The following is a 26,337-nucleotide window of genomic DNA, read 5'->3' on the forward strand; positions in this document are numbered from 1 at the left end:
AGCAGATTAGGGCCAGACTTTTCTAGGTCATGTCAGTTTGACTGACCTAGATTTGTCAAAATAAACTGGCCAGCTGAGGAATATGTGATGTGGCATTGCACTAGTGTTTTGTTTGTTAACTACCTGCTCACTTATCTGAGTTCTTATTCTGAGTAACCTTCACCCAAAAAACAGACTAATAAAACCCCTGTAAACCACCTTTTATAAAACTTTGTTGTCACACTCCAAGAATCAAGCCTGGTCTCTTCTCCCCCATGAACACCTTCCCTTCCTTCTCCACACCTCCTCCCAATACACCAACCATCCAGTCAGTGTGTAAGCCCTGCCTACGGGCCCCGTGGAGGATGAATGATGTGCCCACACTTGACTACGAGTTGCTGCTGTCCCCGGCCAGCTCCTCACTCCCTGGCGGTCCTGGCGGTGGCAGCAGCAGCAGTCCTCCACTGGCTTTGGTTGGGGTGGACACTGAGCAGCGCACCGCCTTGGCCTTCGTAGGCCTTCTCATGCTCTTCTTGGTCTTCCTGCTGGTCAGGTGCTTCAGGATCCTGCTGGACCCCTACAGCCGCATGCCTGCATCATCCTGGACTGACCACAAGGAGGGGCTGGAGAGGGGCCAGTTTGATTATGCATTGGTGTAGGGAAAAAAAATGTGAGGAATATTTCATCGCGCACAGAATGTTTATTGCAGATTTATAAATGGACAAGAACATTATGAATGCTTTCTTGGGGGGAGATTAACCTAATGTTGGAGTGTAACTGGTATATTGACTGTACTGCTGCGTGTGTATTGGTGTATCTGAAGGTTCTGGGCCCCGTGTAACTGGCCTGATTCAACAACTCTGTTGTGAAATCTATGTGAGCCAAATACTGAGAACAACCAAACGTTGGACCACGAAGGACAGAGATATTGAGCTGCACAGCTGCCTTAACCTGAACTACTGTACTAATCCAACATGTTTTCACACCACATCACTTTAGGGCTACATTTTACAAACTGTTAGGCTTGTCAGTATTTGAACGCTGTATGATTTATGACAGACCACATACACTCAACATTCACTGTATTATGATGGCTGAGATTTTGTAGGGCTGGAAGCTCAAATGCCTTGATAAATGCTGAATATCTGTGTTCAAGGTTGTGTCACAGTTTATCAGCTGATAAAAGGACAACAGAGAGTCAAAACCTGGTGGTTTGATAAGCCGATTTATGTGTCTTGACAATGAATGTTTTACAACAGCTCATGTTAGCATTTAATGGCTTTTGAGCAAATATTAACTGCATTATTTTCCTGCTAACCAAAATGTATGCTATAGCTACTGGAAACAATAGCTAACTAAAGACTTTATTTACTAGCTAAAAGTGATGTTGTCTTGAAAAGGTTGAAGCATAAAAATTTAATTTCCCTGCATTGCCAATATTAGAGGGTTATAACTTCCGAAGTTCCTCCAGAAAAATTTAGTAAGCTAATGTTATCATTTGCTAGCTAAAGATAATTTCAACTAAAAAGTTTGTATACTTCCTTAGCAGAATGTAAGCTAGCTTAATACTTTATTAGCAAGCTAAAATTATGTCTTGAAATGGTTTATGCAACAAAATTAAATTTCCCTTCATAACCAATAATAGATTAGAAAGTTACAAATTCCTTGCTTCTGGAAATTTGAGCAAACTAACATTATTGGCCAGCTAAAGATTATGTTAACTAAAAAAGCTTAATACTTATTTAGCAGAATGTTAGCTGGCTAATACACGTGTATGTTAGCTTAAGATTTTAATGAGCTAAAAATTTTGATTTAAAATAGTTAAGGCAACCAAATTAAATCCCCCTGCAATACTTATAATGGACTAGAAAGTTATAAATTCATTGCTTCAAAACATTTTAGCAAGCTAATGTTATTATTGGCCAGCTTAAGATGATTTTATCTTAAAAGGTTTTAATACTTCTCTTTCAGAATGTTAGCTAGCTAGCCGCGGAAGCTAGTTCAAGATTATGTTATCTAGCTTATAGTAGGGATTGTAGATTCAACAGCATTTTGTAAGTCAACATCACAATTACGTGTATTATATGATAGGAAATGTGTTTATAAGGTATAATGGGATTATTAGCTAACTAAAGATTTTGTTTACTAGCTAACTGTGTTTTTGGGAAAGTCGGAATGCTAACATTTGCTGTCTTAAATCAAAGGCATTGTCTCACCTTGAAATTTGGTCTAAATTTAAATTTGATGGGGTTTGCCAGACTTCCAAAATTCAAAGAATATTTTTTAACTATTTCGAACTGTATATGTGCCCATTGCTATAAAATATGTGTATAAAACATGGCAATTTGGTGGGATTTAATCAAAAGATCACAGCAATATTTTAAAATACCCTTTAAATGATAGTCTGCCCATGACTTTTCTTGAATATGCACTGTTGTGTTTAATTGCACGTCAGGTATAGTGGGGGTCCTCAGTCTCTGGTACTGTTATTTCTGGGGTCATGGGTGGAAAAGTTTGAGAACCCCTGACATAGAAAACAAGTAAGAGATAAAACAGCATTTGAGCTGCTCAACCCAAGTGTGATGTCCAATTGAAACATATTGCTGTATAAATATTGTGAATAATACAGTTTTTAACCTCAAGGCTGCATTCGTCATGAGAACAGTCAACATTTAATAAACGGTGGAGCTTGGATGAGCTAAATGAAGGACCTTACTCTTGAGCAGATGCCCCTTTAAAGAGTCAATGTCCATTGGTGTATGCTTTATTTTAAATAATCCTCTGCATTTTCAGATGCTTTTTTAAGCCTGAGCAGGTAGTCTGTGTCTCCAAACAATGTTCTGTGTATGTTTTGTGTGTTTCTGTGTCTATAACTGAAAAGCCATACTGAAACTATATAGCCTAATTACTGCGAGTAGACTTTATGTTCACTGGTTGTGTCCTTTGCTTAAGTCAGCCTGCCAGCTGTGGTGATGAGGCAAACCGCAACCTTTAGGCAAGAAAAAAAGCTTTATTTTTCTATTCTTGACTCAAGTTTTGGAGTCTTTTTGCTATCTGTCCATCCTCTTTCTTCCTACTGTATAAATTTCTAGACTGTGGATTTTTTTAAGTAGTCATGCAGCCACGTCTTAGAAGGAGGTAAAGCAGGTAGCTTTGCTTTTCTGTTGTGTTTTGTAACTGCATATTTTTCTGACTATCAGCTTTGTTTTTGATATACTAGGTTGAATCTGTAAAGATAAAAAATGACTTTCTTCTTCAACTACCCTTGAATTTCCAGTGACTGTGAGGAAGGTCCACATTGTTTTGTTGGAAATTAAATAAAATGGTTACTACTTAGTTTTCCAGCCTGTTTCATTTTTATGACACACCAAGGAAAAAAAAACTCAGGGCGAAAGATTTAAAAATATAACCCACAATACTTTATTGCCATTAATGTCACAGGACAGAAGTTTACAATATGATGTGAATCACAAACTTTGGTGCTTGGAAATCTTTGGTTTGTCTTTGCACAGAGAGGATGAATATTTAAAATCTTTAAAGATCTGTCATGATGGCTGACTTTATAATCCTCATCTGTAAAATGTGGCAAGATGATTGTCATTTCAGCTTTAAGCTGGACTCTTGTAACAAATGTTAAGGTTACTGAGAACACTTCAACAACTGTAACAGGTTCCTTGTTTCATAAAGTATAAACATACTTTAATGCGAGCAGATGATGATTGTTTCAAGTTTGACAGTGAAGCTGAGATACAGTACGTACACGCAATACACTGCTTTTTAAAACATAGTGGCAAATAAAAGAAAGAAATTACAAACTGGCAATAACGTTACAGAGTATACAAATATTCCCAGGTTAGAAGAATGGTTATGTGTATAGACATTGCCTTGGCTGTGGAGAGTGCAGTAACCTTGAATGTTAAAAGAAAAATATTATTTAGCACCATAGATCCGAGCTGAAGATGGTTGTTTGCATTGATCCTTATGGCATCGTACAGACAGTGATAGCTTTATGAAAAAATACATGAGAGGAATGTTAATTATCTTTACATCTGACATGTTTGGATTTCTTCGTGCTGATTGGACTGGTGGAAGTGGTTCCACACATTACAGTCAATGATCACCAAATACAATACTGCATTTACTTTTTTCTCAACAACGCAAAGTCAACAGCACTAATGGCCTTCAGTCTCGAGTTATGTGTTTTTGTTGGCAGCCTTGACATTTAAAAAAACATCTACAATTCACTTAAAAATATACAATTTAATTTTCAAGAAGCAAGTTTGATAATATTGGTTTTTCAGCACTGGGACAAAGACAGACACATAACAACAAAAACAATAAGTCCTAGCACAAAAAAACACTTTTGCAATCCAGATTCATGACTGCACTTATTTTGTACAGCGTAAAAAAGAGATGGTATTATCTAGCACCTTTTTTCTCTTTGAGAGAAAAAAATAAAAAATGAAAGATGACCTGATGGATTCGTCTTTTTGCTGTCACCTGTGCGTGCCATTATATTGTAAAAACATTACCTTTGTTTGCAGCTTAGGTAATGTTATAATGTCATGTACCTTTAAGACTGTGCTACTGTAATCAGGTGAGTGTCTCAGACATCAAGCTCAAAGTGAAGTCAAAGAAGTTGAACTGACCTGAGCTTATTCTTAAATTCACTCTCTTAGTGATGGCTGTCAAATACAGATCTTTCCTCCCAAAGCATTTCTGGAGTTAAAAGTTGTCAGAGCCAAAAGTCTCTGACAGCTGATGGGGGGGGCTTCAAATTTAAAATGAAAATGCTGTGTCTCAGGTCCCAAATCAGTGCACCTGAGGTCTTAATCCCCACAGAGATAAATAAAAAGTGACCTGATCTATCTCCTTTTAAGCCTAAGAGCTACTTACTGGTGTATTCCCTGCTTGTGATGGATGCTGAGCAACACTAGCACCCTCTTTTGTCTCTAAGTCAACACTGCAGTATGATGTCCATACTGAGCAAGAGGTAACAAAACATGACCGCACATGCACGCAAACATGCTAATCCCTGCTTGCTGCTGCCCACAGACAGGACAGAAGTCAGTAACAGCAGAGCAGAAACTCAGCTCTCTGTTGCCTCACCTATAGGTTGGTTTGCATCCAGCTATAAAACAGACTGCTACGGATATTAAGAACCTGAAATGCTGTGTAAATGATGCAGTCCTTCGTGTTTACATTATTCAAATAGCACAAATACATTAAATGACACTACAATACTGAGAGGGGGACAAACCTTGTTCCCCGGCGTTGTGATTTTAATCCAAAGATTACAGAGAGGTGACAAAGTTCTTTGACCATCATGATAGCCCCCTACGCCTCATGTTTAGCAGTCTAGATATTGCACTGTGATTTAAATACTACCACAGCTTTTGCTTTAAGACAGTTTTGGCCACTCTCAGCACTCATTTCTAATAAAAAAAACCCCTCTGCAAAAGTGCTTCATGGACTTGCGAACCATCTGTCTGCCATTTTGTCTAAATAACAGGGTGCTCGGTCAAAGAACAAAGCACCTCTCTGCTATTTCCCCCACTGGGTCTACTGAGTGGAAAATGAGTGCTGGGTCGGGTACAAGTGGAGGGAGGGGCGCAAGAGGAAATGTAGTCAGAGTAAGGAAAAACACAAAACATGAACATATAATAACATAAACAGTAACAAAGTGGTAGTAGAGTTGGGCTGATTGACTCAGTCTTTCGTAGCCCGTGATCACTCCCTGTTGGTGGGGATGGTCCTGCAGGGGGGAGCTGGAGGAGAAGGGGGGAGTTTTAAGATAAAAAGGGCAGAGGGCAGGTTATACTCAGAGGCTTTAGGAATCAGTCCAGGACAGGATTGCCAGCACACTCTGAGCTCAGTGCAGGTGGATGTAGAGCTTGATGCGCAGGGCATCTCCTATTTCCCCTTGTAGGTAGTCACTGTCGTGCTGCTCCTCCAGCTGGTGTAGTCTGCGGGGACCAAACAACCGCAGGCTGGCGATGTCTAGTCGGTAGGACCCTGGTGTGGGCGGCCTCTTGCCGAGCCGGAGTACACTCTTTCCGTCACGGCGTTCCAACAGGCGAAAGTGTTCATTAACATTGCCGTGGGTGATGACGTAGCGGACGTGGTTCTCCAGTGGCTGCAGAGCAGGCAGGAGCTCCAGGAGAGGCTCTTTGTTGAGCAAGTGGGAGAGAGAGAGGTTCATGTGGATGGAGTCCTGGGTGTCCACGCTGGCCATGCTCACCTCTGGTTCCTAGATAAGGACAGAGGAGGAGAGGTGAAACCACAGATTTCTAATTCTTTCGAAAAACAAATGCCTTTTTATTCGATTAGATTAGAAGCACATACCTTTTTGATCTCATTTTCATCAGCATTTCGCTTGTGTCGTCCGTTCTTTCCTCCTCCGTTGACCTTACACTCATAGCAGGCTTCAGGAGACAGGCTGTCTTCATCCTCACCCTCCACAAACTGGCTTGAGAGACCTGAGCCTGTTATACAGTGACTGTGTGGAGACAAAAATGAGTTTTTATTAAAAATCCTTTCAAATTCCCACTCTGTGCCACTTTTCACTACTGATTTCTTTAATCTGTCTCGAAGACATGTTCCATTACCCCTGTCCAGCTCTGTAGAAACCTCCAGGACAGCCGCACAGGTATCCTCCATCAGTGTTAGAGCAGCCATAGATGCAGGGGTTGGTGCCTGTAGTACATTCATTCACATCTTGGCATCCACCTGCCCCCTGCTCAAAGTCAAAGCCAGAAGGACACACACATTTGAAGCTGCCCAGAGTGTTGTAGCAGGAGGCAGATCCACACACTGATCCTCCCTGGCACTCATTCTCATCTGCAAAAGGAAATACAACAAAAATTAATAGGGAGCATGTATGAAGATGTTAAACACAGTAATAAGAGTTCTAAGTGATTTCAATGTTGATGGCTAAAAATCCAAAGACTACTGTAAAATCTGTAAAAAGAGAAAATATAAATTAAATAAAATTTTATTTCTGCTCACTAGAGGGCCATTACAATGAATTTTAAAAATGAGTTCAGCCCCCCCCCCCCAATTCATCTTTAACTTTACAATTTGTAATTTTGCCTTGAAATGCAAATGACTACTCCAATGTTAAGGGACTACAGATGGAAATTAGCTAGCAAGCTAAATCTGGTGCAAAGCATATTTTCTCTTTTTGAGACTAATGTAATTTTATACAATGTCCCTGACACAGATAAACTTAATAAACAAATGCTGTATACTTTTTAGATGAGTTTTTACATTCACCCAAAAATTAAGAGGGGTGTGGCTGCAGACCGTTCACCTGTAATGGCCACTTTCACAGACCAATCATCTGATGCACCGTTTCTATCACAAAGGAACTACTGTAATTTTCAAGTGCAATGTTTTTCATGTTGTTGATTTCTTTTTTTAAATTCAACTTTATTCATAAACAAAGTCTGGAGGTTACATTCATGAAACTAGAAAAGCACTCGAAGAGTGTAGACCTCCATTATTAGCCCTATCTCCCGATAGTGAAGAATCCTTTAAAAAAAATCCTGGATCCGTCCCCACGTGTCCCCCACCACGGTATTTGCTGATGACTCCCTCCCTGGTGCGTTGGACACGTGGTTAGGCAAAGCATTGGCTTCACTATGGGTGGACTGTCATGGCGGGAGCATTGCCTGCCGGTGCCAACAGATGCACTGACAGTCTCACCCATGGTCTCACAACACTTGAAGTCATGGCACAGGGTGAATATTCCTCTATTTCTCCCAGCATTGTGAGTATTCTCAGTACAATTCACTGTCTTTCTCTCTGTTACACTCTGACTCGTCTCCTTGACCGGGCATGCATCTTTCAAACTCTATAAACTCCAAAACTTTGAATAGAAACACACCCAAAAATGCTGCCGGGATTGAAGATACTTACGTCCGCCTACTTATCTCCTGGTATAAAGTGGTAACAACGCAGACATTCGCCATTAGCCCTATCTCCAAATAGTATAGAATCCTTTAAAAAATTCCTGGATCCAGACGGTGATCCAGATCAGTCCCAAAATCTAATCACTTCTTCCTTATGCCATTTCTGACATTTCCTGAACATTTCATCAAAATCTTTCCACAGCTTTTTGAGTTATGTTGCTAACAAACAAACAAACCCACCTGATCACATAACCTCCTTGGCGGAGGTAATAACCACATTGCAAACATTACAGACCAAGCAAAAAACAAAGATAGCTAGCATTTGCAACTCAAGCTTTAGCAAACGTAGCCACAAAGATAATGTATCTATATAGCTTACATAGCTGCTTTGTAAGCTTTACTTAACCTACTTTAGCTACATAGCTACGTAGCTCAGTTGTCTATAGCTAAGTTAGCTTTACCAAAGTGAGCGTTAGCAAACATAGTCAAAGTTGAATTAGCTTCATAGAAAATGTAGATATGTACCTTATGTAGCTACACAGCTAATAGACCTACGTAAGCTACACTGGCTGCCTTAGAACTAGCAGGACAAGTGTTTCCCGTAAGCATACCGTTTACTTGGCTTTATTAAGCGTTAGTAATCAGGTTTTGCAGGTCGGACTTTTAACTAAATCCCTATCTGAACCCTTACACTAACCCCAAACTCAATGTTTAATCTGATTTCATCTCAAAAGTTTTAGTGTGTTTTAGACTGTCTTGCAAAATCTCCAAAAGCTTTTGAGCACTGAAAATTCTAATTGTTTATAGCTGTATTGTTATTGGTATAATCATGACAGAGCCACTGTGACAGACACAGCATATTTATCATTGCTGTGAAAACACAGATTGTCATAGGAAAGTATAAGTGGCTACTACAAGCTGTTGTTATGTCGCTGTATATCATTGATGTTTTGTACTGCTTACTTGTTATGGAGTATGACTACTCTCTACTCTCTCTATTGTTCCAAGTGTTCTCTACGATGCTCTCCATCTCCCTGACCTGTAATGTTGTAGCCCCACTTGACATGTGCAAACCATGTGACTTGTAGCTTAGCCTCACCCACCTCCGTTGCTTACTTGTCATTTTGTACTGAGGACACTAAAACTTAACTCCATAAGGTGTATTTACTGAACAGTGAACCACTGTTTTCTTTCATTGATGAGATTCACTAAAAGAGGGAGAAAAGCTGTTAAAAGTGGCCTTTTTGGTTAACACTGTGAGCCATCCCTCAATGCCCTCAAGTAACCAGGAATGCCACTTTAATCAGCTTTTCTCCCTCATTACGTGAAATTCATCCATGAAACAAAAATCCTCTTTTTTCTTTTCTCCTCACTCCCATGCTTCTAATGCTCCTTACTCCAGCCTGGCAGACTCACCCACACACTGGTTCCACTGGTAGTGTTGCACATAGCCCTGTGGACAGCCACAGCGGTAGCCTCCAAGCATGTTTTGGCAGCCGTGTTGGCAACGATGGTTACTGCCACACTCATCCACATCTGAGGAAAATGGGAGGAAAAATTATTCAAATTTATGCCTTTAAAGAGGGAAACTAATCTAACTCACTTGTACCTCTACAGGACAGAATCATGTCTCAATGACTTTGGATATGAAGAAGTAAATGTAATTAACTTTGTCTTCTTACCTTCACACTCCAGGCCTGAGCTGTCCAAAGAGAAGCCTTTAGAGCATTCACAGTTGAAGCTACCAGGCGTGTTGACACAAGAGGCCCGGGAACCACACACACTGTTCTGAGCTGCACACTCATTGTTGTCTGGCAAAATAAGAGACACCAGTTACTGAGATCTATTTGAAATAGGTTACCTTTTTATGATTTTCTGATTCTCTATGAGGCAAAAAGTGAGTGATCTTCAGCCTGGTACTTACCAATGCAGGCAGTCTGGTGCTGTGTGAAGCCAGGAGGACACTTGCAGGTAAAGCCTCCAATGGTGTTGACACACAGGAACTGGCAGTTATGCTGCTTGGCGGAACATTCATCAAGATCTTAACAGAGAAAAAAGAAAGTATCACAACAAAAACAAACAGGTAATGGGTAAGATGTGAGCTAAAAAAATCATGCTTGGAAAACTGGTCTATTAGTGTAATACATTTATTGATTCTTAGATAACATGTCTGGACTATTTGTGTTTTCAGAGCATAGAAAGAGCTGAAAGAGCTCTGATCTAATTGAGTGTATTTCTCTAACTACTAGTTTAATGGTTTTTTTTCCATGTTTTTTAGCCACATTCAAACGACTAGTCCAGAAAAATACAAAAGAAAATCAGCCAAAATAATATTTTTGCATTTCTTGTATTAACTTAAATAAAAATCCACTATTTTGTATCCCCATTAATTTGTATGTCTTATCTCAATAAGATAGTACTGTCTGCTTTAGATAGTCAACCTACTAAAGGGAATATTGATGTCTTTGCTTTCTTTTAAAAGTAAACTTTTTATCTGGCTTGTCAGGTAATAAGTGGATTTTTTTTTTTTATAAAATTCAATATACTTGCTTAGATTCAAGTTTTGGCAGTGTAACACTCTGCCAGATCTTTAATTGTTATGTAATGCTGTATGGAAAGGTGTGACAAAAAAAGCACAAACAACAAACAAATTGCCATCCTACCTTTGCAGGTCTTCCCATCTGGCTGCAGGCTGTATCCTCTGGGGCAGGAGCAGAGGTAGCTGCCCTCTGTGTTTTTACACAGGAAGTTACAAGGCTTTGGAGATAGAGCGCACTCATCCATATCTGTAATATGCACACAGGGGGCATGAGAATTGTGGAGATGTAGAGATGCTGAATGTATGCAGTAAAATATAGTAACAATAAGGTGAGTGAGTATAGGTGGGATGGAGATTGGCCGTACCAACACAGGAAGTTGCGGTGAAGTCAGTTTTGTAGCCCATGTTACAGTGGCAGCGGAAGGATCCAATGGTGTTGATGCACTGACCGTTCTTGCACAGATCTGGCATCACTTGGCACTCGTTGATGTCTGGAAATACATTTCAGACAAGAACTTACACAGCCATACACACTTTTAATTTCTCCATGATTTTGAGTGTTTCTACTTTATAGAAGCAACAAAACTGATGACTTGTTTATTTCTATCCTGCTTTTTGTACTACTTGAAGAACAGCAGTGACTGTATAAGAATAAACTCCTTGACATGATTTATTGCTGTTCCTCTCACCTCTACCATCTGTGGTATAGCCAGGTCCGAGTGGGCACATCTTCTTGTACTGTACGGTGCCAGGCAGAGGGCAGAGCTCACACTGTGATCCCCAGCCACGGCCCGTGTTGCAGCAGCACTCAGACTTTGTCACACTATTCCTGCTGGTACTGGACTGCTGGCACATCGTCTGCAGAACCTCTGCGTAACAGTAGCCTTTTCTGTTGTCTAAAGGAAAGAGTGTCAGGAGGAGTGTTTAGAGATGGATGGGACACATTATGACAAACCCTTCAGGAGATCTGATCTTACCAATGCATTCAGTTCCAGTGGAGCTGGACTCAAACCCGTCATTACATTCGCAACGGTAGCTTCCGATTGTGTTGACGCAGCGGCCATTCTTACAGATGCCAGGCTTGGCACGACACTCATTCAGATCTAACAGCATTCAGAGTAAAGGGTGGCAAAAGAAGAGAGTGAATATGTGGATAATCACAGTAAATACTGAGTGAGAACCTCTGACATTGCCTGAAACACTTTTACTCACCCATGCATCCCTCTCCATCTGGTCTGCGCTGCATGCCAGGAGGGCAGATACACATGAAGGTACCAATCAGGTTCTTACAGGTCATACCCTTGGAGTCACAGTCATCCAAACCCTCAGCACATTCATCTTGATCTGGCGAGGTACAATAACAATATGCCATCAGACAACAGTCAGCTTGAATTTAAACAGTCTAATCCTGTTTTGATTGATGCTGCAAACCAAGAAGTACTAACAAATCAGTGATGACATGACTCGAGCAAACAAGAAAGCTACTTTCTCTTCCTACCTCTGCACATGCGTTGGTCATCTCTCAGCACATAGCCAGCAGGACACATACACTCATAGGAACCGAAGGTGTTAACGCACCGGAAGGCACACAGCAGAGGATTCTGGGAGCACTCATTGATATCTAAAGGTAAGGTTAATTAATATGATACTCAGTTACTATACAAGAATGCAGAAATCAGAGTATTTATGTGAATGTATTTAAGTATTACGGTTTGCATGGCTGACCTTCACAGGTCATCATTGGTCCAGGCTCAAAGCCTTCCTGGCACGAACACTCAAAACCTCCAACCACATTGGTGCAGGTTCCATTTCCACATGGGTTCCCTATAGAGCACTCATCAGTGTCTGGAGAGTGGGAGCAGAAAAAGGATTTAATTAAAGCCAATGAAACATTAATGCAGAGCCTAGAATTTTAAAAGCTCTCATTAGACTCTTTAATGTTGGTCCAAAGTAGGCCAGCATGCATAAAGCTGAGCTTTGTCGCTACAGGAGCTGCAGGAACAGATTTGATTCTCTGCTGTAGTAATACATATTCAAAGTGACTCTGTGTTTTTCTATGTAACCAAGTCTACTCTAGTTTGACTGACAGATTAGATCATTTGCTTGTTCACTTCAGTTTCAGAAACTATCTTACCAACACAGTTGACTCCGGTGTAATCCAGGTTGTATCCAAAGGGGCATTCACAGCGGAACGAACCATCAGTGTTGATGCAGATACCGTTCTGGCAGATCCCTGGGTTATCCAGACACTCGTTCATGTCTACAGAGTGCAAAAGAGGGTTAGTACAGTTATGATATTGTTCAATTATCTTATACAAGATTATGTAATTGGCTGCTATATTTAAAGATCTTAGTGGTACATCTCACCTTCCCGAGCCTCGCCTGGTCCAGGTAGTGCTCCATGACCATAAGGACACAGGGTGTCAAAAGCAGCTGAGAACACACCAAACAGTTCCATTTGATTATTTAAATATCTTAATGTGCATGTCTTAATAAAAGCTGTTTGTGTGTATTTTTTAAGTGTCTGGGTTATTTACCCTCAGTTTCTCGTGGGCACAGCTCACATGGAAGTCCCCAACCCTCGCCAGGCATCTTACTGCAGCAACACTTGGCCTTAGTGGTGTTGAACGCTTTGGGGACAGAACACTTTCCAGCCTCGAATTTGGTGAAACAGAAACTTTCTCTGGTATCTGCAATTAAAAAAACAAGGCTGCACTAAATATTCTGTTTGACTGGTGGTAATTGACGCCATTCAAGTGCAAGGCTGCCCATAAAAGGGGATAAATTGGAGAGCTTTCTGGGGCACAGCCAAATGGGGGACCCCTGGATGTTAAGAAAACCATGGTCCATTACCTGCGATAACCATATTTTATATTTAACCTGAATAATAATCACTCTTATCAAAGAAACAATCCCCTTTTCTAAAAACAATCTTTCCTTTTTTGTTAATGTTATCAATGTGGCTGTGCACACTGATTAAACCATTTGAAAAGTAATACCAGACTTCATAGCAAAGTCATGATCTGCACAAATGTCAGGGTGCCACAGAATTAAGTAGAAGGAACTGAAATAACTATACAGAGAAAACAGTTCAGTATTTGGAATAAAAGGAATAGAGGGAAAAATGGGCTAAAAGTGGCAGGAATAAGTGAAAAAAGAAGTGAAAGTGGTTAAAGAGTGGCAAAAAATGGGATAAAAGCAGCAAAAACTGTTTAAGAAGGGCAAAAAAATGGAAAAATGACTGGGAAAATGGTGAAAAGCGGTTTAAAAGCCAAAAAAATGGGCAAAATTGGTTAAAAGAAAAACTGTTCAAAGTTGCAAAAATTGGTTAAAAACAGTGAAAGTGGTGATAGAGTTGCACAAGTAAGTTAAAAGGAACAAAAATTGGGATTAAAAATGGCAAAAATTGGTTAATGAGGGCAAAAGGGGCAAAAACTAGTTGGAAAATTGTTGAAAATCAGTTTAGAAGCAACAAAAATGGTTTGAAGTCAGCAAAAAAATGTTCAAAACAGCATGAAACACTTTTCAACACCAAAATGAAGTACCTCTTAGCCAGGATGCTAGCACCAGTGCTACTGATCTGACACATGCATCGATATCATCAATAAATCACAACAGGGGAGGGCCTATCGCCTGGGTTTTTTTAGGGGCCGAGCCAATTCTGTGGGCAGGCCTGTTCATGTGGCCCACAAAGACCAAAGCCTCCTGCCCTGTCTTAGTGACACAAACTATATCAGATTACTAAACCCACAAATCAGCAGTGTCTGCTGTGGCCTACACTTAACAGCTTCACTCACCATAACAGCGCCGTTTGTTGTCAGAGAGTACAAAGCCAGGCTGGCAGGTGCACTGGAAACTTCCTGGGGTGTTGGTGCAGGTGCCAAACTGGCAGATGTTGGGCTCCACTTCACACTCGTTGATATCTGTGAAGAGGATGGAAAAAGGCATGAGTGCCAACTCTTTCTAATAATTAAAGGAGTTTAACAGGACTCTGGGCATGCTGTTTTGAGTTTTTGTCTACAACACAGCTGAATGCAACCCTCCTTACCAATACACTGGTCATTTTGCACCTCATATCCAGGAGGGCAAATACATCTGAAAGATCCATCCAGATTCTGACAAGTTCCTGGAGAGCAGGTGCCGGGCAGACTCACACACTCATTAATGTCTGTTGAGAAATGTACAAATCAGAGAATGTGAGTTAAAAAATTGCAATGTTTAGAAGTCTTCAAGTACCACAGTGCCCATATTTATCCAATATTTGACTTACCAACACAGTTTTTCCCATCCTGAGTATTTTCATAACCCTCGTGGCAGAGACACTGAAAGGATCCGAGTCCATTGATACACTGTCCGTTCCTGCACACTTGGCCCTGGAGGGAGCTGCACTCATCAATGTCTGTGACATAAAAAAGAGAATGGATTAGAACTCTAAATATTTACATAATGCTGTTTATTCATTGGCAGGAAGCAGGAACAGGATACAAATGCAAGAAATATGTTTTTCCTGGCATCAAAACAGCCAATCATGGCTGGCTTATGTGTATTTTCTTTGTTATCATACCACTGTTCAAACTTGCATTTTTGAATATGGTCCTTATAAATCATAGAGGAATGAAAAACACAGCTATTGTATCTTAAGTAATATTTTAATACAGTCTGAAAATAATATAAACTGCTAAAGAAAAAAACTGCATGTTCTTACAAGAAATGGCGATTGATCTTAAAAAATACAGCATGTAAACCGGTGCCAAGATCTTAAAAAGGAAACACTCAGTACTGTTGACCTTTATAAAGCAGAATAGTAAGTGATCCTTACCCATGCAGTCGTTGTTGTGTGTGAGCTCAAAGCCAGGGAAGCAGAGGCAGTTATATGATCCCACTGTGTTTTTACAGGTACCGTTACCACACGGCTGTCTGTCACACTCGTCGATGTCTAAATACACAAACAGCAACATTTGCAGGGGCCAGGCATTAAAATCATTCAAAAAGGCTATTTAAACTTGGCTACAAAGTGTTTATGCTATGCTTTAGAAGATGTGTCTCACCCATGCACATGGTCTGGTCAGCAGTTGCTTTGAAGCCATTGTGACACAAACAACGATAGCTTCCCTGAGTATCGATACACTCTCCATGGCTGCACACATTTGGAATCTCCTGGCACTCATTACGGTCTAAAAAAGAACAAGGGACATGATTTTACAAAGCCCAAAGTGATGTCTTCCCGATGCTTGTTTTCTCTGACCCTTTCTTTTTAGTCTGATTAGTTCATTTAAAAACAGGCAAATGGGGACAAATGATAATCCATCATATCCACTGTTGTTTCATTTTGTTAATACAAATCTTACACAACATACAGCCTACATGTCCTGTTTTGCTCAAATGATATCATCAACATATGCGTCTTCTGTTTAATTTGTAGAATTTTTTTTTCATTTGTCTCTCTTTGTCCAGGTCAAGTTTTCTTTATTTCTTTTGGTTTTCTGTTTATTCCTTTTTCAAACCCTTCATGTGTGTGAAATTCATTTATGTCTACATATACAGTAGCTACTGTCGGGCCATAAACTCTTATCTCCAAAATCTCCCTTTTTTGAGGGAAATAGAGCATATAGTGTTAAGTTCAAGCAGACCACAGAGTTGACTGCTGCCATATAAATAAGATGAGCTGATCCCACCCAAGCCCTCATTAGTTGAGGACTTGAAGCTGGCTGATTTGCTCTTAGCATACTATTGGCTAATCGGACTCATGCTGGCATATTTAATCTACTGTAGCCTAGTTAAGCTTTGCTGCTCTCTGCAAGCTGCTTTTTGCCACCCTCCACCCCAGCTCCTCATTTATGCCATTCTGTTTTCATTGATGCCTGCTCTGCTCTGGGTTTTATACTGCTTCTATCACTGCCTCAACCCTTTCTTGTAGGCAAAGGAAAGGCAGGATCATGTGTTTTTCCTGATTTCCACATAGGCTTGTTGAAGGGCAGGGGTATCCTAGAACAGCCACACCACCAACTAGAAAAGCACTCAGAGACTGCAGACCTCCGCCATTAGCCCTATCTTCCAATAGTGAAGAATCCTTTAAAAACATTCCTGGATCTAGACGGTGATCCGGATCACTCCCAAAATCTATCTTGCCGATTACTCCCTCCCCGATGGGGTGGAGACACGGTGAGGCAAAGCATTGGCTTTGCTACGTGTGGACTATCATGGCGGAAGCACCCATGGTCTCACTGGACGACTGAAAGTCATGGCAGAGTGTGAATATTCCTCTATTCCTCCCAGCATTGTGAGTATTCTCAGTACAATTCACTGTCTTTCTCTCTGTTACGCTCCGACTTGTCTCGACTGGGCGTGTGTCTGCCAAACTATATAAACTCCAAAACTTTGAATAGAAAGACATCAAAAACATGCTGCTGGGATTGAAATTACTCAAGTCCACTATCTCCTGGTGTAAAGTGGTAACAGTGCAGACCTCTGCCATTAACCCTATCTCCCAACAGTAAAGAATCCTTTAAAAATTTCCAGGATCCAGATGGTGATCTGGATCAGTCCCAAAATCTAATCAGTTCTTCCTTATGCCATTTCTGACATTTCCTGAAAATTTCAAGAAAATCTGTCCATGACTTTTTGAGTTATGTTGCTAACAAACTAACAAACGAACAAACCCAGCCGATTGCATAACCTCCTTGGCGGAGGTAATTATAAGTAACAGTAATAAAAGCAAATAAATATCTGCTAATAAAGAGAAAGATGTATAACTGCAAATCATATGTGTTTCTTGACAAAGTGGTCCTGACTAAACTCTATTTTTCAAACAATTTAGAAAGGAATCGTAACAGTCATATTAGTTTTATAGTTTTGACATTTTTCATTGGTTCAAGATTTGTAAAACCCACTTGTAGATGTAAATGGTGACCAATAGCACTGATTTATGAAAAAAAAAAATCATAACAAATGGAGATAAAGGGTTTTGGCCCATCACCAGTGATAGACAGAATAAAACAAGACAAATCTGAAGTGTTTGGAAAGAAGTTTGTGTAAATAAACATCCTAATCTGATTTTCTGCTTGACAGACTACTTCTAAAAAAATGATTATACAGGGTCCATGTTTCACATTTTCTTCACATCGCCAACACGGTCTTTTTTTGCCAAATCTCTCCTCTGCTTTGGATTTGAAACCCCATGAAGGCCTGTCAGATAGGCTGGACTCACCCACACAGGCTCCGTTGGGAGACAGTTTGAACCCTGGCGAGCATTCACAGCGGTAGCTGCCTGGGATGTTGATACAGTTGGCATTGCGTTGGCACAGGTTGTCCCCACTGTTGCACTCATCGATATCTGCACAGAGGGAGAGAGACAGTGGACATCAGTCTCAGGCTCCATAACTGTCTGTTCAGAGCAGGCAGTCAGCAGGAGAGAAAACACAACAGCTCCATTTTGGCTCAGTTACAGCTCAGACAGTCGCTGGAAGGTTCTGAATGATTGAATATCCAGGCAGGTGCTTCTGTTCAGGGCCACTATACTTACAATGACATTCCTCATATGAGAAAAGCAGCATTTATTACAGTGAGGAGACTACTCATTAATGTGTCCATTAAATGAGAGTTACAGTACTTTAGAGCAGATGTAGTTGACTGCATAGGTGTGTTAGTGTTGTAGTGTGGAACGGGGGTAAGTGGAAGTGCCTTGTATATGTGTGTACTTTTGTGCACTCTAATTTGTGAATATAGTAGGGCAGAAGTGACAGAAATAAAGCAGAGAAATGGACAATCTATGCGTGTAGTCTTGAACAAAGTGCACACAGGTAGTTACTTGTATCTGCCTGCTTAAACAGATTCAGTAAGAAGAAGCCTGAAATGTTTTTTAGACATGAGTTTTACCTTCACAAATAAGGAGTATGTTGTTGTAGCTGAAGCCCATTGGACATTCACATCGGAAGCTCCCGATCTGGTTTATACAGACTCCATTTTGACAGATACCTGGGATCTCCCTGCATTCATCAATATCTGTGAAAAAACAAAGCAAAGTTTTTTATGTAAACTTGATGTTTTTTTAATCTAATGTTCTAATTTGACCTTTAAATGACCTCACCAATTGGCTTGCCAGTGTGGATGTCGATGATGAAGCCAGGAGCCTGGTTACCACACAGTAACTGGTACTCAGCTGAAGCAGACATGGAAGAAGAGACTTTAACAGTCATAAAAAATGCTTATGAAGTATTGAAAGTTTTCTCAGAGGAGGAAGTGACACCTACAGGTGGCAGGAGTTGGACAGGCCTCACACGGCTTGTTCCAGGCTTTGCCCACATTGTAGGCACAGCAGCACATCTTCTTGGTCATGTTGAAGGACAGCTCATTCTCACATGTGTCATTGAAGTTACGATAACACACGCTCTTCCTCATATCTGCAAGAAAATCACAGTTTGAAAACAAAATCTGGACTTTGGCACTAAAAATGTTTGCTAATCTTTTCTTTATACATCTACCACTCACCCATGCAGTTGTTTCCTCCGTTAACCTGCATGTACTCAGGTGGACATACGCAGGTGTAGTTACCCAGAGTGTTGTAGCAAGTACCAGGTCCACAGATACCAATGTGGGTAGTACACTCATCAATATCTGCATTATGAAAGGTAAGTATGGATAAAAACTGTAAGCAAGTTTGTTGATTTTTCCTTGGTGAACTTACGTTTGTTGTCGACCAGGTTAAAAACATAAATGATTTTCTATTTCAGGTCTTACCTTCACAGATGCGAGTCTCCTCATTGAGATAGTAGCCTGCTGGACATTCACACTGGAAACTACCAAAGGTGTTCACACAGTTCCCACCTTGACAGAGACCTGGAAGCTCCTGGCACTCATCAATATCTAGAGAATGACCCAAATAGATAGAGCCACAAATGTCAATAATGCACTGATTTTATGTCTGACTACACTTAAAACAGAAATTAAAGGTCTATCTTTGCTTCTGCATCTACTGTATTTCAGCTGCATTTGCTGATTGAAAAAACTGAAACAAAACAACACCAACAGGTAGGGCTGTCTGGTTTACCTTCCAAGATGACAGTGATGGGATTTGGTCTGAATCCCTCTCCTCCAGGACAAAGAGTCTTATACTCCGCTACAAACAAGATAGACAGAAACAGCAAGTGTTTTAACAATGACACATGGATGTGCATGAACAGCATTGATTATTGGAGGTCCTGTGGTACATACTGGAGTTTGGAGGGGGGCAAAGTTCACAGGGGTTTCCCCAGGCGCCTCCCAAGGAGCAACAGCAGGACGCTCTGGTCACGCCTACTCCAATCTCAGCACTGCAAGAGATTCCTCCATCGCCACGTGCAAGGACATCCAGGAAGCAGTTTCCAACACGGGTATCTGAGAAGGACAGATATTTACTTCAGATATATGGAGTCATCACTTTCATTGAACAAGACAAACTTTGAGTGAAAGTGCAGTTTGGGCTCCCATTTTTGATTAGTCCTCACCAATTTAGATACTTTGTCTTTTTATTATGACATAAAAATAACTATTTAAAGCACAAATGTTGTAGATTATAAAGCAGATCATTTTGCCTGGTTTTAAACAATTTAAGAATAGTATGCAACTTCTTCGGTTTTTGATAATAACACTTTAAGATACTTTTAAAGTGAGGGCTAATGTCAGCCTTAACTAAAACAGATGGTAACAGAATCTGCACCTTGCTAGGCTAATGGAGTAACATAAGGCCTTCCTTAATTTAAACCTGAAATTAGGTAAAAAAAAATCATACTTGAAACAAATTCATACTTAAATCTCACACCTAGCTCCTAGCAGAGGTGAAGTCTTCTGTAAAATGCATTTATCATGGTGTATCGATTTGAAAGGTGCGGTAACTCTTGAGGATGAGGAGAAGGAGGAGAGGGTTTCATGGCTTTTTATGGAGAGCTGTAAAACCTTCTCCACCAGGCCAGTTCAAGGTCTGGTGCTGTTCTAGAGCTGAATCAGTCTTAGAACCATCAGAGAACTGCTTAGACTTTCCATGGGCTGGAGCTGGCCAAAGATCCAGACAGCCGGTCCCCTTCTTAGACCACTGCTGATTTGACAAGCTGGACCCAGCTTTCTGGCCCAGAGTCGGTTCTTAAGCCATTAGAAAAAAATTAAACACCAGCTCCAAAAGAACCCTGGAACTGGCCTGGTGGAAAGGGGAGTATGAGAGATTACATTCCTAAGAGAAGAAAGACAATGCTGTTTTTATTCCTGCCTCTCTTTCGCATGTGCAGAAATTAATAAATTCTTCCAATATTACAGTCCTGTTAAATCGAGTTATCTTGTACTTGACAAAGACACAATGTGTTTATTCATAATTTGATATACTTTACATATGAACAGTACTATGCAGAACTTTCAGGCATGTTTGAGACAAAAAATGAGGCTTAAGTAAGGTGTGTAATAGTGAGTAAGCCTGCTTGAGGGCTCCATCAGGCAGGAAGGAGGAATGGAACAACCTAGGTGGTGCTCTGGATGTCCTTGCATATACCATAGGCATGAGAAAATAATCTGCCTAATCCTTCTAGGGTACTGTCTGGGTGACTGGAAAGGTTGCCACAACCCCTGGATGCATTAGGCCCCAAGATGACTCCTTAGCATCCTACATGCCTAAAATGTATGCATAGGACTGTATTTTTGTCACTTTTTGTGAATTAAAACCAATTAATGGAAGTTATTTTCAGCTATTAAACCATACAGCAACAAGCAGGCATGACAGGCAATGATGTGAAAAATGCTCTTCACTGACTGGTCACTTGAGGTTAAAAGTTATTTCTCCAGCAGCATTTGGGTTAGTCTGGATTTTATGATGAACTTAAGATGAACGCTACAACCTTCTGATAAAACCAAACTATAATAAAATTTAATTACAAACTATCGAGTTTAACAGCAGGGATAAGAGAACTTTACACCATATCTTAAGACAGAACCTAAACATAGCTGGTGCAACAGGACACAGTACAGTAATAGATTAAAAGCTGCAAGCTGCAAGCTGCAAGCTGCAAGCTTTAAGCGTGACTCACCCACACAGCCCACTCCAGTGGGGTTGAGCTCAAAGTCAGGCGGGCAGTTACACAGGTAGCTTCCTGGGGTGTTTACACACAGCCCATTGATGCAGTTCACAGGGTCTGCACACTCGTTGATGTCTGCAACACAAAGCGGCACAAACAAGCTTAGAAAACACCAGATAACAGAGAAATAGTCAGTGAGTTCACCTACAAGTCTGTATGCAGCTTAAACATAGAGCTACAAAGACATTTTTCCACTTTCCACTATGTCAGTTCCTTGTAATAACATAGAGTAACTCTGAGGTTAAGCTGCACAATAACTGAGAAACACAGGGGCCTGTTTAAAAGATTTAAACATTTTTTTAATTCCTTAATTCTGGTATTATGATGGAAATGTGGCCAAACTGTGAGTCTACTCTGTGTCAAAATGTAGTTATATGACAGCTACGGTTGCAGAAATTCTTCACTGACCAGTGCAGTTTCCTCCACTGCGGTCGAGCTCGTAGCCGTCGTCACACACACAGCGGAACATTCCTGGAAGGTTCTGGCATGTTCCAAATACGCAGATGTTCTGGAAATTACACTCATCGATATCTGTAGTAAAGGCAGAAAAAACAGTATAGAGTTTAAATACCACCTAAGTGTAAAAGGAAAAATAAAAAGTAGCTAAGATATCAAACAGGGCAAGTAAAGCACCTTGACAAGCCTTGCTGTCCTCTGTAGGAGTGAAGCCCATCTCACACTCGCAGCGGTAGCCTCCAGGAGCGTTCAGACACTGGCCGTTCTCACACAGGTTCACATTGTCGGCACACTCGTCCATGTCTGAAACAAAAGAAGCAGTGCATTTTTTTAAGTGTCCATGAAGTGAACTTCCCATCTAGTGAGTTGGGATTTACTTAAGATGGTTCGTTCATCTTACCAGAGCAGGAGAATCCATCTCCGTTGAAGCCCTCCTTGCATGTGCACCTGTAAGATCCTGGTGTGTTGACACAGTCTGCATTAGGGTTGCAGTTGTGGTCCTCTGCAGAGCACTCGTCCTGATCTGCAGGAAGAGAGGGATATGAGAACTAAAAAGTCAATAAATTCTGTAAAAAATAAGTATTTTTCCTCGATACCACGCACATTTGTGCTCTTATTTTGTCCTAAAATGCCACATTATGACATCTGATATTCTGGAGGGTACTCACCCACACACTTGATGCCGTCTCCCACCCAGCCATCTCGACAGCGACATTTAAAGCTGCCAGGCACATTGATACAGGCGGCATGCATGTCGCAGTTGTGAGCTCCAATCTCACATTCATCAACATCTAGAGAGAGAAAAGAAATTTTTAATAAGCATGCTTATGCACATGCTTTTCTGTTCTGGCTTTTCCCTTTTAAAGTTACACAAAACAACTAAAAAAAACAGAACCACCTCCTGATGGTTAAGTGCTTCTGCAAGGTATATGACTGCAGAACAGTGAAAGTAAAGATGTGGGTCAAGAAGAAAGGGTGATTTAAGTGATGTTTATGCCAGATTGGTAGAAATATTGAATTTCCCTTCATGGATAAATAAAGTTCTTGTATTGTATTGTATTGTATATTACAAGCAAGACTAAACACATGGCAAAATGACATTGACTTCTGACCTGTGACCTCAAAAGTGTTTTTCAGATATCACATTCACAAGCAAGGAATGAACATGAGGTTTGATTTCCTCAACCTTTGACCTCAAAACTCTATTAGTTAATCCTTGAGTTAGGGTGAATATTTGAGCTAAGTTTGAAGAAAATCCCTCAAAGCATTCCTGAAATATTGGGTTGGCAAGAGTGGCTCAGATGAATGGATGGTCAACCCAAAAACAAAATGCTTCAAGTCTCAGCTGTCACTAGCGCAGAGGCATAAAAACACAAATACTCTTGCAGCTTGCAGTGACATGAAAATTTTACATTTTGCTTACCAGATAGTTTTAATTCTATAGAGGAAAATCATAAATTAATTATCCTTTTAAAAATTTAGACCATGAACTTTTGTATGCATGGCTGACCTGCCTCAAAACTCTACTCATATATGAACCCAGACCCTCACACTGACAGCTCAGCCCCTGTTTGTGTGGTTGTGTATGTGTGTACCTGTGCAGCCTGTAGATCCCTTCTTGACAAAGTATCCCAGCTGGCAGTGACAGATGAAGGAGCCTTTGGTGTTCTCACAGTCACCGTGGAGACAGATGTTTGGGTTCAAGTCACACTCGTTCACATCTGTGCAGACAGAGACGGACAGAAGCTAGTAATACGTAAACGTTCTGGCCTCATGAGATCAGAGTGACAAGAAATGAGACTGACAGCGAAACTCCTAGGGATCAGGTCAGAGAGGTAGGATGGATGAATTATAGTGACAGGTGAAAAAAACATTTATACACAAGGAGAAAAGTAAAACATAAATACATGAAAGGAGGGAAATCACAGTGAATATAGAATCATACTGAAAGTATTGTTCTTATTCTCACCGATACATGTCCTCATGTCCATGGAAGCCATGAAGCCATCGTAACACAGACAGCGGTATTCTCCAGGGATGTTGGTACACTGGCCTCCATCACAGATGTCTGGAGTCTCCTCACACTCATCAATATCTGATAGAAACAGAACAAAGACATCTCAATGTGGCATTATGTCTCTATTTCTACAGGGAATCCAGAGGTTTATGCCAGTTTAATGGACTTTATGTGCAATTTGTTTTAGTTTGCTCTAATGGAATTGTCCGTATTTCACATTAGCTGTTATTCCTATGATTTGCCCTCCAGTCTTTCATCATCTGGTTGTTGCATTTTTGTGTGCTTACCAAGACTTTAAAATGGGTGATCTCTCTGGCAGTTCAAAGCTTTAAAGGATGCTTACAATAATCGGATCTATGCTGATGACTCAGTCATTCTGTCACTTTGTAGTGCTGGTTTGCAGCTTCCTATGTGGGCTGTTGAACATTAAGTTTCTCAGTAAAAAACTGTCATAATGACAGCAAAAACAAAGACGATCAAAATCACTTGTCCTCAGTCCTTTATTATGTATTATGCACACAGTGTTTAAATAAAGTTAAATATTAAGGTCAGTGTTTCTCAAGTGGACTAGCCTCAGGATCCACAACTTCCTACTTAATGAAAAATGTCAAATTCCCTCAATTTTTTGACAAATCAAATCATTTACTGATAAAGGGATTGAATTTGGACCTGAGATGAAACAAATCATTCATTATAACAAAGAAACAGGACAAAACATTTTTAAAAGCCCTGGGATGACATGCATGCTTGTGTTTTATTTATTCAGGTTCTAGTGATAACATTAAAACTTTGGTTGTTTTCCAGTGACCTTGGTAAATAAACATACTTTCATGGGAACATACTTCCAGCTTTTTTATCTGTACATAATGGCATATATAAGTCGAGATCTTGAGGAAACAACCAAAATTTACTGAGAATCGCTGAAAAATTGAGTAAAATATATGCATGTATGCCTGCTTTGTTTTTTACAGGCTCACATTTGTGACCCACTGAAAACAGCTCGAGGACCTATTTTTGGCCCCCAACCCAGCAGCTGAAAACCACCGATCTAGGTCACATCACCAGGAATGACTGAAGTGATGCCAATGATTGACGAGTGTCAAAAACTGTATTGGACAGCCAATATTAGGGATACACGGTATTTGATGGTCTCAGATATGCTGATATTCTTACATAATTTTGGCAGATTCCGGTATCAATACTGATATTTAAACTTCATTCAGAACTAAAACTTCAGTCCTTAAAACACACAATTTAAACTAAGGGGATGAACAAATTGACAAATTTAAGTCCTTAATCCTTAGAAGTCCATAGACTTTTAGTGCCATTTTGTCAATACTATTCTTTTGACAATACAAACCATTCAGAAAATGTTTACCATGTTTAAGTTTAGTATAATGCTTTAAAGGCCAACCTCAACTTTAGGGGACTAATTTTAAACTTTAACATTCTATATTAGATACAGGACCTCCAAAAAACATAACAAAAATCATAAATATGTTTTTTTTTTTAAAGATATGTATCAAAAAACAATTAAGTTATAATTTCAAGAGTTAGAAATTTATAATATGCTGTAAACTTACACATAGAAGAATTATAATAAATATACGAGAAGAATAGGGTATGTATCCATAGGCGTTTTTGTCTACCCAACAATGCCCATGTTTAAAATATTTTTTGTACTTAATTATACAGAGAACAATATTTGCATTTTAAGACTGTGAGGGATTCCCATGCAGAGTAAATTAAATGTAAATGCTGCTAAAGTGAGCAAAAATCAAGCTAAATGCAGAAAACTTAAATCTTATACAAAGGTGTTTTTTACATTTGTAACTGTCCCATTTTACATTTTATGAACACAATTACAAGGAGAATTTAACTACATAGACTATTTTTAACAGAATGAATGAATGGCAGGTAGTAAAAAATAAGGAGATTTTTTTTGCCTTTTAAAAAGTTACGAAGATATTACCTGTGCCAGTTCTGTATGGTTTGGAAAACTGTACCACATACGTGAAATTATTTTTTAGATCAAATTCAAATGATCATATTACCTGTTTGACTTGGCCTACTGGCATCAAACAAAAACTGAAAGACAACTTAAAATTGCTTAAAGATTTGGCTTTGTTTTCATGTTATCTCATCACAAAAATAGAGCGTAATGATGTCATGCCAGTATGATCTTTGACTTCTAAGGTTTAAAACACACTTTAAAGTTTAAGGAATGGTGATAAATAAAGAAAAAGACTTAGCAGACATAGGTCTGTTGGCCTAGCCTATAACTCAACTAGCTTACTTGTTCTTACTGTCAATATTTACAGCTGATATAGACACATTTTT

At 40.0% G+C, this 26,337-nt stretch overlaps 2 protein-coding genes across 2 annotated transcripts in view; one reads left to right on the forward strand and one right to left on the reverse strand.

Annotated features, from left to right (window-relative positions):
• The first annotated feature begins 254 nt into the window (after positions 1–254).
• LOC121512708 (cortexin-1-like) lies at positions 255–1,072 on the forward strand. Its single transcript, XM_041792111.1, has one exon. The coding sequence runs from the start codon at positions 255–257 to the stop codon at positions 636–638; it is 384 nt and encodes a 127-aa protein (XP_041648045.1). The 3' UTR covers positions 639–1,072.
• A 2,309-nt stretch (positions 1,073–3,381) lies between these two features.
• fbn2b (fibrillin 2b) overlaps positions 3,382–26,337 on the reverse strand; it is a 102,117-nt gene continuing 79,161 nt past the window's right edge. Inside the window, exons 30-65 of the mRNA XM_041791265.1 lie at positions 23,950–24,075; positions 23,576–23,701; positions 22,649–22,771; positions 22,381–22,503; positions 22,158–22,283; positions 21,933–22,055; positions 21,477–21,599; positions 19,642–19,803; positions 19,478–19,546; positions 19,168–19,293; positions 18,919–19,044; positions 18,681–18,830; positions 18,518–18,589; positions 18,307–18,432; positions 17,639–17,764; positions 15,480–15,605; positions 15,251–15,367; positions 14,702–14,830; positions 14,480–14,599; positions 14,229–14,354; positions 12,969–13,121; positions 12,799–12,864; positions 12,566–12,691; positions 12,157–12,276; positions 11,930–12,052; positions 11,644–11,775; positions 11,409–11,534; positions 11,121–11,327; positions 10,797–10,922; positions 10,556–10,678; positions 9,817–9,933; positions 9,575–9,703; positions 9,309–9,428; positions 6,588–6,819; positions 6,325–6,478; positions 3,382–6,229 (exon numbers count right to left, since the gene is read on the reverse strand). Coding sequence (XP_041647199.1) covers positions 5,852–6,229; positions 6,325–6,478; positions 6,588–6,819; positions 9,309–9,428; positions 9,575–9,703; positions 9,817–9,933; positions 10,556–10,678; positions 10,797–10,922; positions 11,121–11,327; positions 11,409–11,534; positions 11,644–11,775; positions 11,930–12,052; positions 12,157–12,276; positions 12,566–12,691; positions 12,799–12,864; positions 12,969–13,121; positions 14,229–14,354; positions 14,480–14,599; positions 14,702–14,830; positions 15,251–15,367; positions 15,480–15,605; positions 17,639–17,764; positions 18,307–18,432; positions 18,518–18,589; positions 18,681–18,830; positions 18,919–19,044; positions 19,168–19,293; positions 19,478–19,546; positions 19,642–19,803; positions 21,477–21,599; positions 21,933–22,055; positions 22,158–22,283; positions 22,381–22,503; positions 22,649–22,771; positions 23,576–23,701; positions 23,950–24,075 — 4,877 coding nt within the window. The 3' untranslated portion in view covers positions 3,382–5,851. The remainder of the gene's footprint in view (positions 6,230–6,324; positions 6,479–6,587; positions 6,820–9,308; positions 9,429–9,574; positions 9,704–9,816; positions 9,934–10,555; positions 10,679–10,796; positions 10,923–11,120; positions 11,328–11,408; positions 11,535–11,643; positions 11,776–11,929; positions 12,053–12,156; positions 12,277–12,565; positions 12,692–12,798; positions 12,865–12,968; positions 13,122–14,228; positions 14,355–14,479; positions 14,600–14,701; positions 14,831–15,250; positions 15,368–15,479; positions 15,606–17,638; positions 17,765–18,306; positions 18,433–18,517; positions 18,590–18,680; positions 18,831–18,918; positions 19,045–19,167; positions 19,294–19,477; positions 19,547–19,641; positions 19,804–21,476; positions 21,600–21,932; positions 22,056–22,157; positions 22,284–22,380; positions 22,504–22,648; positions 22,772–23,575; positions 23,702–23,949; positions 24,076–26,337) is intronic.

This window comes from Cheilinus undulatus, linkage group 7 (genome assembly GCF_018320785.1).
Source record: "Cheilinus undulatus linkage group 7, ASM1832078v1, whole genome shotgun sequence".
In the NCBI taxonomy this organism is placed as follows: domain Eukaryota; kingdom Metazoa; phylum Chordata; class Actinopteri; order Labriformes; family Labridae; genus Cheilinus; species Cheilinus undulatus.